The sequence below is a fragment of the Ursus maritimus genome, unplaced genomic scaffold (assembly GCF_017311325.1).
Source record: "Ursus maritimus isolate PB19 unplaced genomic scaffold, ASM1731132v1 scaffold_24, whole genome shotgun sequence".
Taxonomy (NCBI): domain Eukaryota; kingdom Metazoa; phylum Chordata; class Mammalia; order Carnivora; family Ursidae; genus Ursus; species Ursus maritimus.
The window spans coordinates 44783763-44799442 of NW_024424897.1; the positions used below are offsets into that span (position 1 = coordinate 44783763).

Genomic DNA, 15680 nt, shown 5'->3' on the forward strand with positions numbered 1-15680 from the left:
GCCCCCGCCCGCAGGGCCGCGGCGTCTCAGGAAGGGAGGGGCGGGGTCCCGAGCGGGCTGGCCCCGCCCACTATAGACGGCGCGCGCACACGTGGCCTGGGTGGGGGTGGGAGAATACCCAGCCCTGCTCGCGCCCTGCATTTCCGCTTTTTCTCCTCGCCCCGCCCCGATGGCAAGCCGTAAGTTGAGCAAAGGGCTGCGTGTTGCGGTCATTCACAAGGAAGTGTGTCCTGCTGGAGAAAAAGAAGGGTGGAAAATTTAAGACTTAAGTTAGCTCAAATAAAGATATTCCAGGTCAGGGAAACCTTAGGATGGTAGAGACGGGCCTGACCCCTGGGTCTCCGCTCCCTACCCACACGTGACCTAATTCCTGCAACCACCCGGCTGTCGCAATTCCCCGGGGATCCGCCCGTGGGCGGAGCTGACAGCAGTAGGCTGCCAGAGACCAGCCGAGGGAGCGGAGTGATGATCCGGTTCCGCGTTTTGCCTCCGTTCCTCCCCCCGCAGTGCGTTCGCATCCTATTAGGCGACGTCACCGGGCCGCGGGCCAATGGGCGGGCAGGACAACACGGCATGGAGCAGCTCCACATGGACACCCCGCGCCGCCAGCCTTCTGTTTAAAGGGCCAGTGTCTAACACGGTCACATTCGTGGGTGCGGATGGGTCCTCTGTTAACGGAGGGTGGAACGCCGAGAGGGAAATTCTGCAGTTGTGCCCTGGCCTATCCTTTACTTTTCACCAGCCTCCCTTCAAAACCAAGTCTCTCTCTTTTCTTCCCCCCAATTCTTGTCTTTGTCCACGCGTGTCTAATGTGGATGGCCCACAGGCCACCCTTTGCTCTGGGGTCGGGGCGGGGGCAGTTAAGGGTAGGCGTCCGCAACTCAGACCGAGGAGGCGGGGCCCAAATCGGGAACAACAACGTGGAGGGCGGAAGCCTGGCCCTGCCAGCCGCCAAGCTACTGAGGCCGCGGGCGGGGCGCGGGGTCGGGACGCTCAGTCTGCTCTAGACCGCGCTCGCCTAGAGGGCGGTCCCACCGGCTGGCGCTCGCTGCCGCTGCTTCTTGCGCCAGTGTTTGGGGGCGCGTGCGGGTACAATCAGAAAGTTAGACCTTTGTCAGCTTACCCAAATCCTCTCATTTTGCAGATAAGGAAACTGAGGCCCAGAGATGAAAGAGGACTTCTAAAGTCACTCAGTGTTCCAGTTGCTGCAGGCCCCGGAGGGAGGAGGATTTATCCTTGACCCCGTGGACGACTCTTTTGAAGGCAGTTCTGGGCAGGGCACCCAATTCAAAAAAAATCATGAGGGAATATCAGACTGCCTGCATGGGAAGTGGTCTGCCCACTTAACATATTGTAGTCGGGGTCTCCAAAATCTTCACCTGAAACCCTGCTGTTCTGCTTTTTTGGTGCAGACCACGCGAGCCCCACTGGTACAGTTGGTAGTGACACAAAGGCCGGCTGAAGGGACTTTGGTAGCATCCTGGATCATGTACAGCTCTGCTGGCCCAATGCCAGCAGTCCTATAGCCCCTGGGTCCTAGCCTCAGATTTCTTTTTTTTTGCTACCAGTTCAGAGTGGGACAATGCCAGCTGGGTTCAGGGTCCTGCAGCCTGGGCTTCACCATCATACAAACCCACAAAGCAAAACTTTATGAGGACAGCTGAGTGGCAGACCACCCTGCCAATCCATCTCATCCCATCCCATTCCACCCCCCCCCCCCCGTGCCCTTGGAGGGGTATGTTCCTATTTTGGGGTCTAGCTTAAAGGCAGAAAACCGGTACAAATGCATTGCCTGCAGGCTTTGCTCCCTTCCTTTGAGGGCATAATGCATACTAAGGAAAGAAAATCTGCACAGATCTTGGAACTCAAGAACCTAGTGAACAGAAGGAAGGGGGTTGTTTGCCAGCAGCAATCTATGGAGGGATCTGATCTTTACACATTCAATGCCCCGGCATCTGTAGCTGAGCAGAGGCCATTACACACGTCCACATGCCACTAGCTTTGCCTACGATGGAGCTGGAAAGGAAGGTGGGGGAGGGGGTGGGAACAACGTAGCCCAAGTGCCCTGGGATGAATGCCCTTTTCCTGGGAGAGATCTGGGCTGGTCCTGACATTGCTCCCTTTTAGATGCCTGCCACCCTCTACGAGTGTGGTTGGGCACGGCCCACTGCACAACCAAAGAAAATGAGAAGTTTAAAGGCAATACACAGGTGTGTGTGTGTGTGTGTGTGTGTGTGTCTGTGTGGGCTACTAAAGTGTATGTAATATACATAATAGTGACCCGAAATAACGTTGTTGACCAAGTTTTCATTTCGTTTGGGGTCAGCACTGTACTATTCTGTCCAGTTGCCCAAGATGCTCAGCTCCACCCAGCTATACCTTCTGCCTTCCTCAAGTGGTCACAGCACTCGAATAGTCCTAAGTCTCTTGTAGAGGCTGAAGTCCAATCTTTGACTGTTCTTGTCAGGTACCAGCTCTATTCCATTACGAAGGCATTCCTCTGAAAAGGAGCATTCTGAAGACAACTTTTCCTTCAGGGATGGGTAAGCAAGAGATAAAAGTGGGGTGAACAGAGTCAAATGCCAGTCTCTCTCCCTTGCCCCCAATACTCCATCTGCTCCAGAGCTTAGTGGAGATGCTTGCTATTTAAAACAAACAGCCTTACTGGCTTCACATGATCATCTGTTTATTTGGGTCATGTGGGGACAGCAGCCAGGGGATGTTAGGCAAAAGCAAGGGTTTAGAAAGGTGGCTTTTTTTTCTGAGACTGTTGTTGCCTACAGGAGCCTGAAAATGGCTAAACAGAATTTCTTATCAGCCAGGGTTTCCCCAGTTGGGGAATGGACACAGTTGGGGTGGGAGATACCTACAAGGGGGGTATAAAAGGAGAGGGGAATGAATAGGAGAGCCGTTTCACATTTTAGCCCCAGCTTCCTGTTCCAAAGGGACGGAACTGGGGTAGAAGCTGGCAACTGTATCCATTCAAAGAAAAGTGAAAAGAAGTCTTCTGATGTTTCAGCAGAAAGGTGAGCACTTTGTGGAAATGATCCAAAGCCCAGCCATCTCCAAAAAGTTGTTCCGAAAGTTCTCTTGTGGCTTCTAGGTGCTCAGTACCTTTAGAGCAGAAGGACACCAGGGCCACCCATCATTGTGTACTTTCTCATGAAAGGATTTCTATTTTCAGTCTTCCTCCTCAAGTCTGCGCATCCCAATGCCCAGTTCCAATCCCTCAATTCTTTAATATCCCAAGCGGGAGACATTCCCTTGATGAGACTGTCTTCCACCCTCCACCCCACCCCACTCCGTCAAACAAAGCATTTCATACATACATAGGCAACTCCAAGAGCTATGAAAATCAGTTTCCTGACCCCTAAGATGCATACATAATGAGAGGGCAGAAAGGGAGTAAAGCCAAAGTACAGGTATTTATAGCAGATCCCAGAAGGACCAACTTCTCAAATTCTGCAAGTGGTTTTAAGGAGCTTTTCACATATCATAATTAAGATAAGACCAAAGGGAGGGAGAAAGCCAGGATGAAGAAGGGACAGAAGACTAGTAGTACACCCAGGGTCACAGCACGACATTCATTTAACAAATATTTATTGCGTGCCTAACATGTGCCAGGCACTGGGCTAGGCAGCCTTGTAGCCAAGGCCAGGTGACCTTTGGTAAGCCAGGGTGGGGTAAAAGGTCACAGAGCAGAACTCAACTCTGCAGTAATACCTGGAAAACGTTAGCTTCGCTCTGGACCACCGCCGTGCTGGACATAGCACTTGAGGCCCTGTGCCCGCACAGAGACCCATAAGCACGCTGCTGCACTCATTTAGGTTAGGTCCCAGATCAGCATACTTTCCTAAGAAGGGGTAAGAAGAAATTAAATGGACCGAAACTGATTCCTGACAAGCCCGGTCTGAATGATGAGCAGGATTTTGAATTGCTTTGGAAGAGTTGTATCCCATATGGTATTCATCCAGTCATCAGTGAGGTGGGCTCCTTAGAGCTGGCAGTTTCCACCAAAGTCATCACCTACCTTCTTCCACTCCCACTGAGTAAAGGACTTCTCCCAAATCTACAAAACAGGTACAATCAAGTCACGTACTTTCCCCTCTTCCTATGATCTCACAGTTGGAAGAGTTGAGATTATCTAGTCTAACCTCCCAAGAGAAGGTGTCTTATCCAACGTCACAAAGCTGCTTAATAAGTCAGCTGCGATGAGAGTGGCGTGGTTCTCCCTTGACTGTGTTGGACAGCCAAACCTGGGAAGTGGGTCCAGAGTCCTTGAAAACCTCACAGAAATGGGTGCTGATAGGGAGAGAACTTCTCCCCTTCTGGCTAAAGACAGGAATAATCATTAACTTTGCTTAGTGCTGCCCAATGAACAAACCTCGCAGACAAGTGCGAACGCCAGAGAATCAGACTTAGCTTCCAGAGACTCAGGCCACTGAGGAACTAAGAGCTTCTAACTGGGCCTGGGTAGACAGCCATTCCTCACTGGTGCCTACGTCTGGCCTGAAAAGGTGACTGGGGGAAAGGGGCAGATTTTTATCCAGGCAACCGCCCTGGGTGTGGACACTGAGTAATAAGGAAAGAAATGCAGTTCAGAAGCAAAAAGGGAGGAGCCACGCACTCTGAGCTTTTCTGAGAAACTAAAGAGGCTAGCTAAACACTGCAGCTGGAGATGGGGGTTATAGGGGACTTGGTAGGAAGAAGCTGATCAAAGCAGAAAGTCACGAGGGAAAGGATAAGGACTTCAGCTATTCCTCTAAAAAAAAGAAAAGAAAAAAGCGTGGCTTTATGAGAGAAAATGAATTCAGGTCATTGGGAGTGAGACGGGGCAAGGTTATGAGCAGAGCAAGGTGTAGTCTTGTAATGTGAGTCAAGAGACAACTGGGTCAACTGGGGGACGGGGGGTGTCCATGACAGGGGAGGCCCCCCAGGACTGAGGGGCTGGACTGTAACACCCCATGGAAAGGACTGAAGTCAACTGTCCCAGCAATCCGAGCTCACACCTAAAAGGCAGTCAAGTCTTTAAAACCCAAGAGATCAGCTACCTGATCAGAACAGTACGTAAGGCCCTGAGCAGTGGACTCTCAATGACTGGACTGCCTAGATCCAGTGCCCAGCTCACACCCACAACTGCACTTCTTTCTAAAGCCCCAGGGCCCACCGGGAAAGTCTCTACTGGATAGTGCTGGGGACAATCTAGGACACTCCAGGAGCCACATACCAGCCTATGCCTCTCCCACATCCAGGCTGGGGGCTGATACAGCACATGACCCCACCCCCACCCCAAGGGAGTACCTTTCCCATCACAGATACCTCAGATGGCAGGGCTAGAGCTCACCGGTCCTCTCTCTGAACAGTTACTCTGCGATGACTACGAACCATTTGTTAAACACAGTTAGGTTCTTATATGTCGTATCATATACCAACATAAATTCAAATGTTACACGTAAAAAATAATGGCCAGAAAGAGCCATAATAAAATACAGGGAAACATTTTTTCTGCTCCAAGAGCAGTGAAGATTTCTACCCATGAAGGCAAAAAAAGAAAATATAAAGGGAGATGGGGTGCCTCGGTGGCTTGCTAAGTTAACCGTCCAACTCTTGATTTTCGGCTCAGGTTGTGGTCTCAGGGTCTTGAGATTGAGCCCGGGGTCGGGCGAGCAGTCGGGTTGGGATTCTCTCTCCCCCCTCGCCTGCCCACCCACCCTTCCCTCGTGCACACTCTCTCTCTCTCAAAATACAAAACAAAACAGTAAATAAAAATACAAAAAATGAAAATATAAAGGCAGAGGCATGACAGATTTGATTACATAACCCCCTACAAGTTCCTGGGGCACCTGGGTGGCTCAGCTGGATAAGCGGCTGCCTTCGGCTCAGGTCATGATCCCAGAGTCCTGGGATCGAGTCCCACATCGGGCTCCCTGCTCAGCGGAAAGGCTGCTTCTCCCTCTCCCCCTGCCTGTGCTCTCTGTGTCAAATAAATAAAAATCTTAAAAAACAACAACAAAACAAAACACCAACAAAACCTCTACAAGCTCCTAACTGTAAAAACAACAAAATTACCAGAAATAAAAGGAAAAGGTAAATGACAAAATGGAGGGAAATATTGGCAAATGTGTTCTTGCAGTTTAATAACAAAAAGAACACTTGTATAGAAAAATGAACACAACATAATTTAAATTTTATAAAATATATGAAATAACATATGTAACATAAATATGTATAAATATATGAAAATGTCTGACCTTGCCAATACCATAATAAAATGAAAACACTGGAAACAGGGGCGCCTGGGTGGCTCAGCCAGTTAAGCATCTGCTTTCGGCTCAGGTCATGATCTCAGGGTCCTGGGATCGAGCCCACTGTCGGGGCTCCCTGCTCAGCAGGGAGCCTGCTTCTCCCTCTCCTCCTCCCTTGTGCTATCATTATCTCTGTAGCTATCTCTGTCTCTCTCTCAAATAAATCTTTAAAAAACAAAAACAAACCACTGGAAATATTCTTGTCTATCAATTGATAAAGGACTTTTTTAAAGATTTTATTTATTTATTTGACCGAGAGAGAGAGAGAGCATAAGTAAGGGGGAGAGGGAGAGGGAGAAGCAGGCTGTGGGGGCTCAATCCCAGGACCCTGGGATCATGACCTGAGCCAAAGAGAGACGCTTAACGACTGAGCCACCCAGGCTCCCTTAAGATTTTATTTCTAAGTTATCTCTACACCCAACGTGGGGCTCGAACCTACAACCCTGAGATCAACGGTCGCATGCTCTACCAGCCAGCCAGGCACCGCCAATAGAGGATTTTTAAATTAGCCTTGGGGCACCTGGGTGGCTCAGTGGGTTGAGCGTCCGACTCTTGATTTTGGCTCAGGCCATGATCTCAGGGTTGTGGGATCAAGCTTTATGTCAGTCTCAGCATGCAGCACAGTTTGCTTGAGGTTTTTTTCCCCTCTCTCTGCCCCTCCCCCACTCGTGCACACTCGAAAAATAAATAAATAAATAAAAATCTTAAAAAAAAAAGACAATAAAAATTAGCCTTGTAGTGCTATCAAAGGAGTGGTAAAAACTGGCACTTACGGAAATGTAAACTAGCACAACCTTTTTAGTGACCAAATTGGCAATATACACAAAGAACCTTTAAAAAGGTTCCTGTGCTTCAGTAATTCTTACGTAAGTTTATCCTAAAGCAGTTTAAGGAAACACAGTAAGATTTGCTTTTTAAGTAAACTCTATCCCTAATGTGGGGCTTGAACTCACGGCCCAGAGATCAAGTCACATGTTCTACTGACTGAGTCAGCCAGGCGCCCCCACACACACAAAGTTTCTATACAAAGATCCTCGCTAAAGCGTTATTTACAATAGAGAAAACCAGAAAACTAAAATTTCCAGCAAGGAACAATTGGTTTAGTGAAGTAACACTCACAGTACGGCATGTAAAGAAAACAGGTTGTTAGTAAACCAAAATATTAGTGGTGGTTGTCTCTGGGGCAGTGTGATTACTGGTAATTTTTATTTTTAAAAGTTTTCTGATACAGAGATTAGTTTTATAATCAGAAGTTTATCACAATATATTGCTACATGAAAAAGATTATAAAAAGTCATATACAATATGATCCCACATTTGCTACTTAAAAATATATATGCATATAAAAATACTAACAAAATATAACTCCATTTGAATAGTGGAATTATACATTTTTATTATTTTCTAAATTCTTATGAGAATGCACCTTTGCAACTATGAAACAGGTTAAAGGGGAAGAAAGTTCCCCTGTGCTTTCTCAGGAAGGGCCTTGGATCTCTTGATCTCAACCACTGCGACGTGCTGCTACAGATCTCCTTCCCACCCCGCCCTTCTCCTCAAAGTGCTTCTATTTCACCCCCCAACGTGTGGGTTTCTTCACCTCCCTTCCCGCCACCAAACCTACCTAAATCTCTGCTCCTCAGCTCTGAAGTCCCCTAGAAATGGTTCAGGTGACCCTTCCAGTCCAGATGAGATGAGGAAGAGCACTAAGGTTGCGGCAGTCTGGATGGAGAGGCTGGGCTGAATTTGGGAGGCTATTTCTAAGGTGAAAGATTTTAGTCCCGGTGGTGAAGGAGAGAGAGGATTCCTAATCTGGACAGCTCGATGGATGGTGATCAAGAATATGGGAGAGAAGCAGGTTTCGACAGTAAGTAGAGTTTGACACCGCCATGGTCCTGGAGGAGCTGTCCAGTAGGCAGTTAGGTATGTGGATGTTGAAAGTTCAGGAAAGGTCTGGATTGGGGAATGCTGAATCTATGCGTGAACAGTAGTTGAAGTCATGGGAATGGATGCGGTCAGCCAGAAGTGCTAGGAGCGAAGAGCCAACAAGGGCCCTAGATGGAATCTTCGGGATTCTCTTTTAAGAGGTGAGAAGGACTCTAGAATCGAATAACAGCTACTCCCTTTTAGTCAGAACATGAGCTCTATCCCTTCTTGCCTGGCCCCTGCTATACAGGATGAGGAAATATTTCACTCTGTGAATGAATCGAGTCCTTATTAGTGCTCGCCTAGAGTTCAGAGAAATACAGGCTAGAGTTTGGTTCATAAAGCCCCCCATGTGCCCCTGAAGGCAGGAATCCTGGGACAAACACACTGAATTAAGGATGCTACACCAGAGCAGACTGGGACCCCCCCTTCCCAGCAAGAAACATCCAATCTCCTCAATCACAGAATCTACAAGAGCGGGTCCGGGCCTCCTCCGCCGTCCTGGGAGGGTCTGGCTCCACAGTGCTCTCCCCAGAGCCTTCTCTTTTTGGACAGCAGTAGCACAAGCTGCCATTTCCCTGGGGGCTGACTGGCTGCTGAAGCCAGCCAAGTCCCCTAGCCGGGAATTTCCTGGCTCTCGTTTCTAGACTCTTGGGCCACACTCCCTGAATGGGTCCACCAGATGGCAGGCAGCCTTTTCTTTCCTCTAGACTTACATAGTTCATTCACCCTACCTGGGGAAGATGACTTGCTGTTTTTCTGACAATCGTGACTTTCTCCAGCAAGATCAAAAAGCACATCAATTCTGTAAGTGAAATATTTGGAGCTGCCTATTAAAGTATTAACAAAGTAAAACCCTTCTTCCCTTATTATACAATTATGTATTGTCAAAGAGTCATTACCTAATTATCAGTTATTTTACATTGATTCTGATCCAACATGTGCTTGCACGAGACATTTTATTATGTGGTTTCACTAACTACTTAATTATCTGCACTGCTGCCAAATACAAAATTCTGTGAAGATTTGGTAGCATAAATTAAGAACTAATTATAAGCAATTTCATTTATCAAATCTTGCTCATTGATCACAGGCTTGACAATACTACTATCTTAAAGTGCTCAATAAAGTGAGGCTGGTTGAGAGATGCTTTTTCTCTCTCCTCCCTGCACCATGTAATAGAAGTCCCCCTCCTTAGAGGTAGGTCGGTTGAGCCTAAAGGTCCATTTCCATTTAAGTGTAATGTTTGTTACAAATCTGAGATTTGGTACAAGACCTCAGTCTCGGATTTCTGGACCCGAGTTCAAACCCCATCTCTGTGACTTAGCTCTGTGGATAACCTTAGGGCCAGTCACTTAAGCTCTCCAAGCTTCTATTTTTTAAAGCTATCACAGAGGGACACCCCACTGCTGTGAGACAATTTATGTAGAAGATGGCCAATCAATTTGGTTCCCTGTTCGTCACTCCAGTACCTGGAAGCACAGGTTTTGTTCTTGGTCAAGAAGTGGCACTCTACACCTGCAATTCTGCACTTGTGGTCTTGGCCTTCGGACATGAATCCGCAAGATGTTCTGACCAGAAATGGAAAACTCAAAGAAGAATACAAAGAGATGAGCAAGTCGAGAAGACCACTCTGCTTATGCACTCCTCCAGGTGTCTTAATACTTCTCTCACTTAACTGTGGCTACAACTCTACGAAGCAAGAATCCTTCATCTTTTGTATGAGGAAGCCAAGGCTTAGTGAAACTGACTTACCCTGCGAGTGAACCGGAACACAAAGCCAGGCCTCATGACGCAAAGTCTCTTTTCTGCTTTTCATTCTCCTAGGGTGCTGGAGAAGCATCTGGGATTAAATATCCTTTGCCCTCTTGGGAACATCATATACAAGCCAATTCTGCCAACTCCAGCAGCAGTTTCTGGTCCACTCCTTCTTATCTTAGTTTCTTGGCTCACAACAAGCACCCGTGACCCTCTGCTTCCCCGGGGAGAGCCTAGAGTCCCTAATGTTTTCACCTGGACGGAGAGGCAGATAGGCCACACCTCAAAGGGCATTCAGAGGTGCAAGGGCCTTACTCAGTCACAACAAAGTCCCCTGCAGTAAAAGCACAGCCTCCAGAAGGCGGCATTAGCTGTTCCAAAAGGAGCATTAGCTGTTCCAACCAGTAATTAAAAAAATAAACTGCTGTTTTAGTCATTTGGGTGAGTCACAGCAGAGGATCTGAATGTCTTCACAGAGCATTGCGAGAGCTTTCCGTATGTGTGTAGGGCCCTGCTGCTAGTGGGGTGAACCCCACACAGGGCTTTCAGATACTGTGCTGGCACTAGCACCAAGACTTTGTACTGGGGAGCATTTAGAAAGGTTCAAGACAACCCACGCTCTGTTCCAGGAGGCAAAAGTCAGTTCATTCTCTGTGTTTTACTAGGGTTAGGGCCCGTTCAGCAAACCCAATCTCCTGGGCAGCAACTTCTCTAAACAAGATACGGTCATGGCCCTTTCCTAGGGGCACCTCCTGAGGGGCCTTAAACCTGCTGCACCTTTGAGACTTTCCTTCTCCAAGAGGGCTCCTTATTTTCCAAATTGGACCTTTCCCCTCCTCATGTGCAGAGAGATCTCCTGGGTGGCCACCCATCACCTCTCATTCTGTGCCATAATAATAAGGGTAGATGGCACTTTTCCTTGAACCCACACAGACACCAGAGCGAGGAGTATCTATGTTCCACAGAGAAGCGTCCCTTGTGGGAAACAAGGCCTAGTTAACCTATATAACGTACACAACACAGAGCCAACAGTGCCAACTTCTGACGTACACAACACACACGCTAGTCAACCAGTCAGATAAACCAAAACAGGAATTTAAAGACCAAAGAACAATGAGAACAGCTTCTTAGAACTCTCCATTTTAACTCTTCCTGGAACTCCAGACTTCTGGAAAACTACTGATTAAGATAAACAGATAGTGCCCCCCCCCAGTACCTCCATTAACTAGATAAAAGTTAATCCAAAAGACTGACCCAACCTAGATATCTTCTAGACTAGCAGGACACATGGAAATAAAAGAAAATACTGTCAACTGAGACCACAAAGAAACATAAAAAGGTTGAAATACTATGCCCAGATAAAAAGACCACGGGGTGGTCTTTCTACTTTTTTATTTCAAATTTTATTTATGTGAAAATGTACTTGTTTGCATAAAAAACATTATCTGGGTAGCAAATGGATTATTTCAAGAAAATATCAAAGACACATTTTATCTATTTCTGCAGGGAAGTTAAGGAGCTTGATCAAAGGGCCAAAGATGCCCCCGTGTGGCTACAGAAGAAAATGCTGTGGTTTAGGTAAGATGAAGGGCTACTTACTCCCTTCTTTTAAGAGGCCTTGGATTTTCCACATCTTGCAGTTTTATTACTTGTCAGAGCTCAGACATTGGTGCAGTCCCAGACTTGAACGTTAGTACTGTGCCTGCAATGCATTTTGAACAGGCAAGGAGGGTACGTAAAGACACTACTGTTCTAACACAGAAAAATACAAGACGTTAAATGAAGAGAAGTGTAATAAATACACAGCATGAGTACAACCAAAGTTAAGCCCACACCCTTGCACACCCAGATCATCTACAGAAAAGGAGGTAGAAGGAAACATTAAAATACCAATAATGGTCATAAGACTGTGATGAGGGGTGATTTTGTTGCTGTTTTCTACTCTCATTTTCCAAATCTTGAATGAACACATGCTACTCTGTGTGACCCTGGGACTAGTTTTCTCATCTTGTCAGAGATTCTTCTCTCTGAAGGGGGATTGGGGGGGGGGGTGTTCAGAGAACTTTCAGAAATAATCCAGGAGGTTTATGGATTCTCTAGAGGTCCTTGGACTTCTAGTGAAGAACGCTAGTTAATATGTTTTCTTGGGCAGCTCTGTCTCTACTGACAGAGGGAAGTACAACAGAGTCATATTTTTAGTTCTTTTATCTCTGCTGAGGGTCAGGTTTAGGTGCTGCCAAGACAGGCCAATTTCATCAGTTTTCTGCCCTAACCAACAGCCACCTTTCAAAAGCACGGCTTAAGTACTCAGCCCCAGTCTCTTCTGTGGCGACGAAGGGGCTCTGGCACTGTACTCAGTCCAGACAGAGCCTTAGACCACTGGTGTAAAATCAAACTCCAGGTGCGAAAGTTAAGCACAGCAGAGGGTAACTGAGACACCAAGAGACCCCCTTTCCAGAGGCATTCCTGCTGCGCCCTGAGACACTCCAATGAGAAACATGTTTTAAGAACATGGTCACCCTGGCCTCAGAATTCTCCAGTGCAAACAGGCAGGCACCGAAGAGATTACAAGGGAACCCACAAAAAGCAGTATTTGATCAGCTACAACTTCTCTGGCAATAGATGAGACTTTCTTAAGCAATCTACTGTTCATAACTATCTTGCTCCATTTCTTATTTCTGTCATCAGTCATTTATCCATTCAAAGCTACGAATATATTCCCCCCAATCCCAGAATTCAAACAGGATTGACAGATTTCAATTCTGGATATTCTTATATTAAAAATAAAACAAAGCTCCACTTCAAATGTCAAAAGAAAAAAATCATACATCAGTAAAACCGCTACAAAACAGTACTTTCAAACAGGTTGGAGGTAGGGGTATGGTTTCACTCTGCTGTGTCTCAGTCACATCGTGTGGGAGTCTGGCTTACCTAATTCTGTTTCTGAAATATGCAGCATCAAAACAGACATGAGTCAGGAATGTGACATCTTCCAGGCACCCTCCCAGGTCAGTCCTTCTTCCTGGCATTACTAAGCTTTCTCTCCCTGACGCAGGGGTAATCAATCCTGTGGACCCAGAGAAGTCTTGCGGGTGACTCTAGACGTGGGCACAGGGCCTATCTGTCCGGTATACTGCCTCCATTCAAGAACGAGAAAGCCACCCCTCTTCAAGAAGCAACTAGGGATGGCGGAGCCGAGTGCTCTGTAGTTCGGACCCAGACCAGACTCCAAAAACAATCCTTCTGGCCTCAGCCTAAAGCTAAGGTGGTCAACTTAAGTCAGGTTTAAATCCCTCCTGAGTTTACTGATAGCTTTTTGTTGGTGCTGGTAACAATTTTTCCTCATGAACTACCATACTAAAGCCTAATAATTTTAAGAAGGGGGGTGGGGACTGTTTTAAAATAGATTAATTTGTTTTGTTTTGTTTTTTTAAGATAATTGCACATAATGTTACCAGTGGGCCTATGGTGGAATGCCCCTTGCCACCCCGAAGTAGGCTGCTTTATAGAAACTTTCCCAACTGTGCAAGAAGTTAACTAGCAACAAGCCTGAAAATTTGGTTACGTATATAGGTACAAAGCTGGTTCATCAAATCCCTGTTCTGGCCCTCAACCCAATGCATTTCAACTAAAGCATCATCCACCTCCTTCTTTACATTTATCAAACACTTAAATAGGTAATGTCCAGCCACTCCTTGGAGATGGCTCCCTTTTTCAGACACTGGACTGCTGAACTGCTCAGAAGCCTCTCGGTCCTGGGCTCCATTGTTAGAGCCTTTACAACTCTCCAAAACCTCCGCCCCTCCCTTTTCCTCACTCCTTTCATCCTCCATGGGTTCTGGGTTTTCTTCCTGGGAAAGGAGATCCTGGTTTGAGCAATGGCCCTCGACAGTGGCAGACTCGCCTTCCTGTGCGGCAGGCCCACATGGGACACTCTCCTGGGGGCCCTGGGCCAAATCTTGGCTACTGCCAGACTCTTTGGGGGTGGACTTTTTCTCCTCCAAGGCTTGGATGACATCCTCAGGAGCTCGGGGAACTTCTCTCAATTGTCTCACTCGTTCTCTTTTCTTTCTCCTTAAATGAATCCAGGAGTTTTCTATTGCGGTTAGAAAAAGGCTAACTTCTTCCTTTCCACAGGGAACTCGCTTATGCTGGACCTATTTAATGGAGGAAAAACAGAATTTTAGAGGAAATCACTTTTCTCCTCTCAAAACTCCTTTAAAAAAGCAAAAAAGAGGAGGAAAGAAAAAATATATTGTTGTAAGTACTTCTTCAATGTGCTTAACCAGGTACCTTCAGGTCGGTGAGGATTTTTTCAATCCATGCTGTCACTACTACTATGCCTTCCACTGTCTCAGAGCCCAGAGATGATGCTTTGAGGGATAATTCTTTCATCACAGACTCCAACACCACGAACGTAATGGGTTTCCTTGACTTCTCTAATTTTCTTCGCTTACTGGGTGGTGACTGAAAGAAAAAGAAGGCATGTGGGAAGAAGGGAAAGTTATCCAAATAACCAAATACCATGCATTATAATGAACTCAACTAGGGACATTTCCATGACTTCTACTACCAAATCCAGAGCCTTAAAAACACAAAGGCCTTTGCGTGTTTATTTTCAATACTTAAAACAACTCTGCCATATAGATTTATCACCTCCCCATTTTATAGAAAGGAAAACTACGATACACAGATATGTAACCAGGTCAGGGTCACATAGCTAGTAATTTGCAGTTAGAATTGAACCACCCCCAAAACAGGCAGCCATAGGCTATCAGCATGTAACACCCTCCTGTTACTAAATGTTCTTAATCTACATGTGCCCAACACAGGCTTGTACAATTATTTATTTCATGGTAACTCGAGGACCCTGGGGCACTATGTTCTCTTCTTTAAAGACCGACATGGTTTAGGGGCACCTGGGTGGCTCTGCTGGTTGAGCATCTGCCTTCGGCTCAGGTCGTGATCCCAGGTTTCTGGGATTGAGCCCCAAGTCAGGCTCCCTGCTCACCAGGGAGTCTGCTTCTCCCTTTCCCTCTGCTCCTTCCCGTTCATGCACTCTCTCTCTCTTTCTCAAAATAAATAAAATCTTAAATAAAATCTTAAAAAAAATTTTTTTTTTTAAGATTTTATTCATTTATCTGACAGAGAGAGAGACAGCCAGCAGAGAGGGAACATAGGCAGGGGGGAGTAGAAGAGGAAGAAGTAGGCTCCCAGCGGAGGAGCCTGATGTGGGGCTCGATCCCATAACACCGGGATCATGCCCTGAGCCGAAGGTAGATGCCCAATGACTGAGCCACCCAGGCGCCCCAATCTTAAATAAAATCTTTACAAAAGAAACCTGCATGGTTTAAAATCGCCTATATGTAATCTAAGTTGATACTTGCTCAGGCTTGAAGGAAAGCAGCTGGTCAGCCACAGTCTGTGAGATCACATGCAAGGAATGACCAGGGTCACTAGGATCACATGGGCAGAAAAGGAAGCCTGTAGAATCCTGGCTAATGTTAGGACCAAGCCAACAGCTAGCTGAACACTGCCTCTCTGCTGGAAGAGGAGATACCAGTAGTGACAAGAAGAGTGGATTTAAAAGCTAGTTCCACATAACTGAAGACTGTCATCTTTCGATTTCAAGCGTAGGAGTGATTTATACTCTACCCACTAGAGGGACTCAAGTTCAATTTAAAAAACTAA

General features: G+C 46.6%; 1 protein-coding gene across 1 annotated transcript in view; it reads right to left on the minus strand.

Moving 5' to 3' along the window:
* Positions 1–7492: 7492 nt before the first annotated feature.
* Positions 7493–15680, minus strand: part of METTL16 (methyltransferase like 16) — a 78027-nt gene continuing 69839 nt past the window's right edge. Inside the window, exons 9-10 of the mRNA XM_008695270.2 lie at positions 14283–14456; positions 7493–14146 (exon numbers count right to left, since the gene is read on the minus strand). Coding sequence (XP_008693492.1) covers positions 13523–14146; positions 14283–14456 — 798 coding nt within the window. The 3' untranslated portion in view covers positions 7493–13522. The remainder of the gene's footprint in view (positions 14147–14282; positions 14457–15680) is intronic.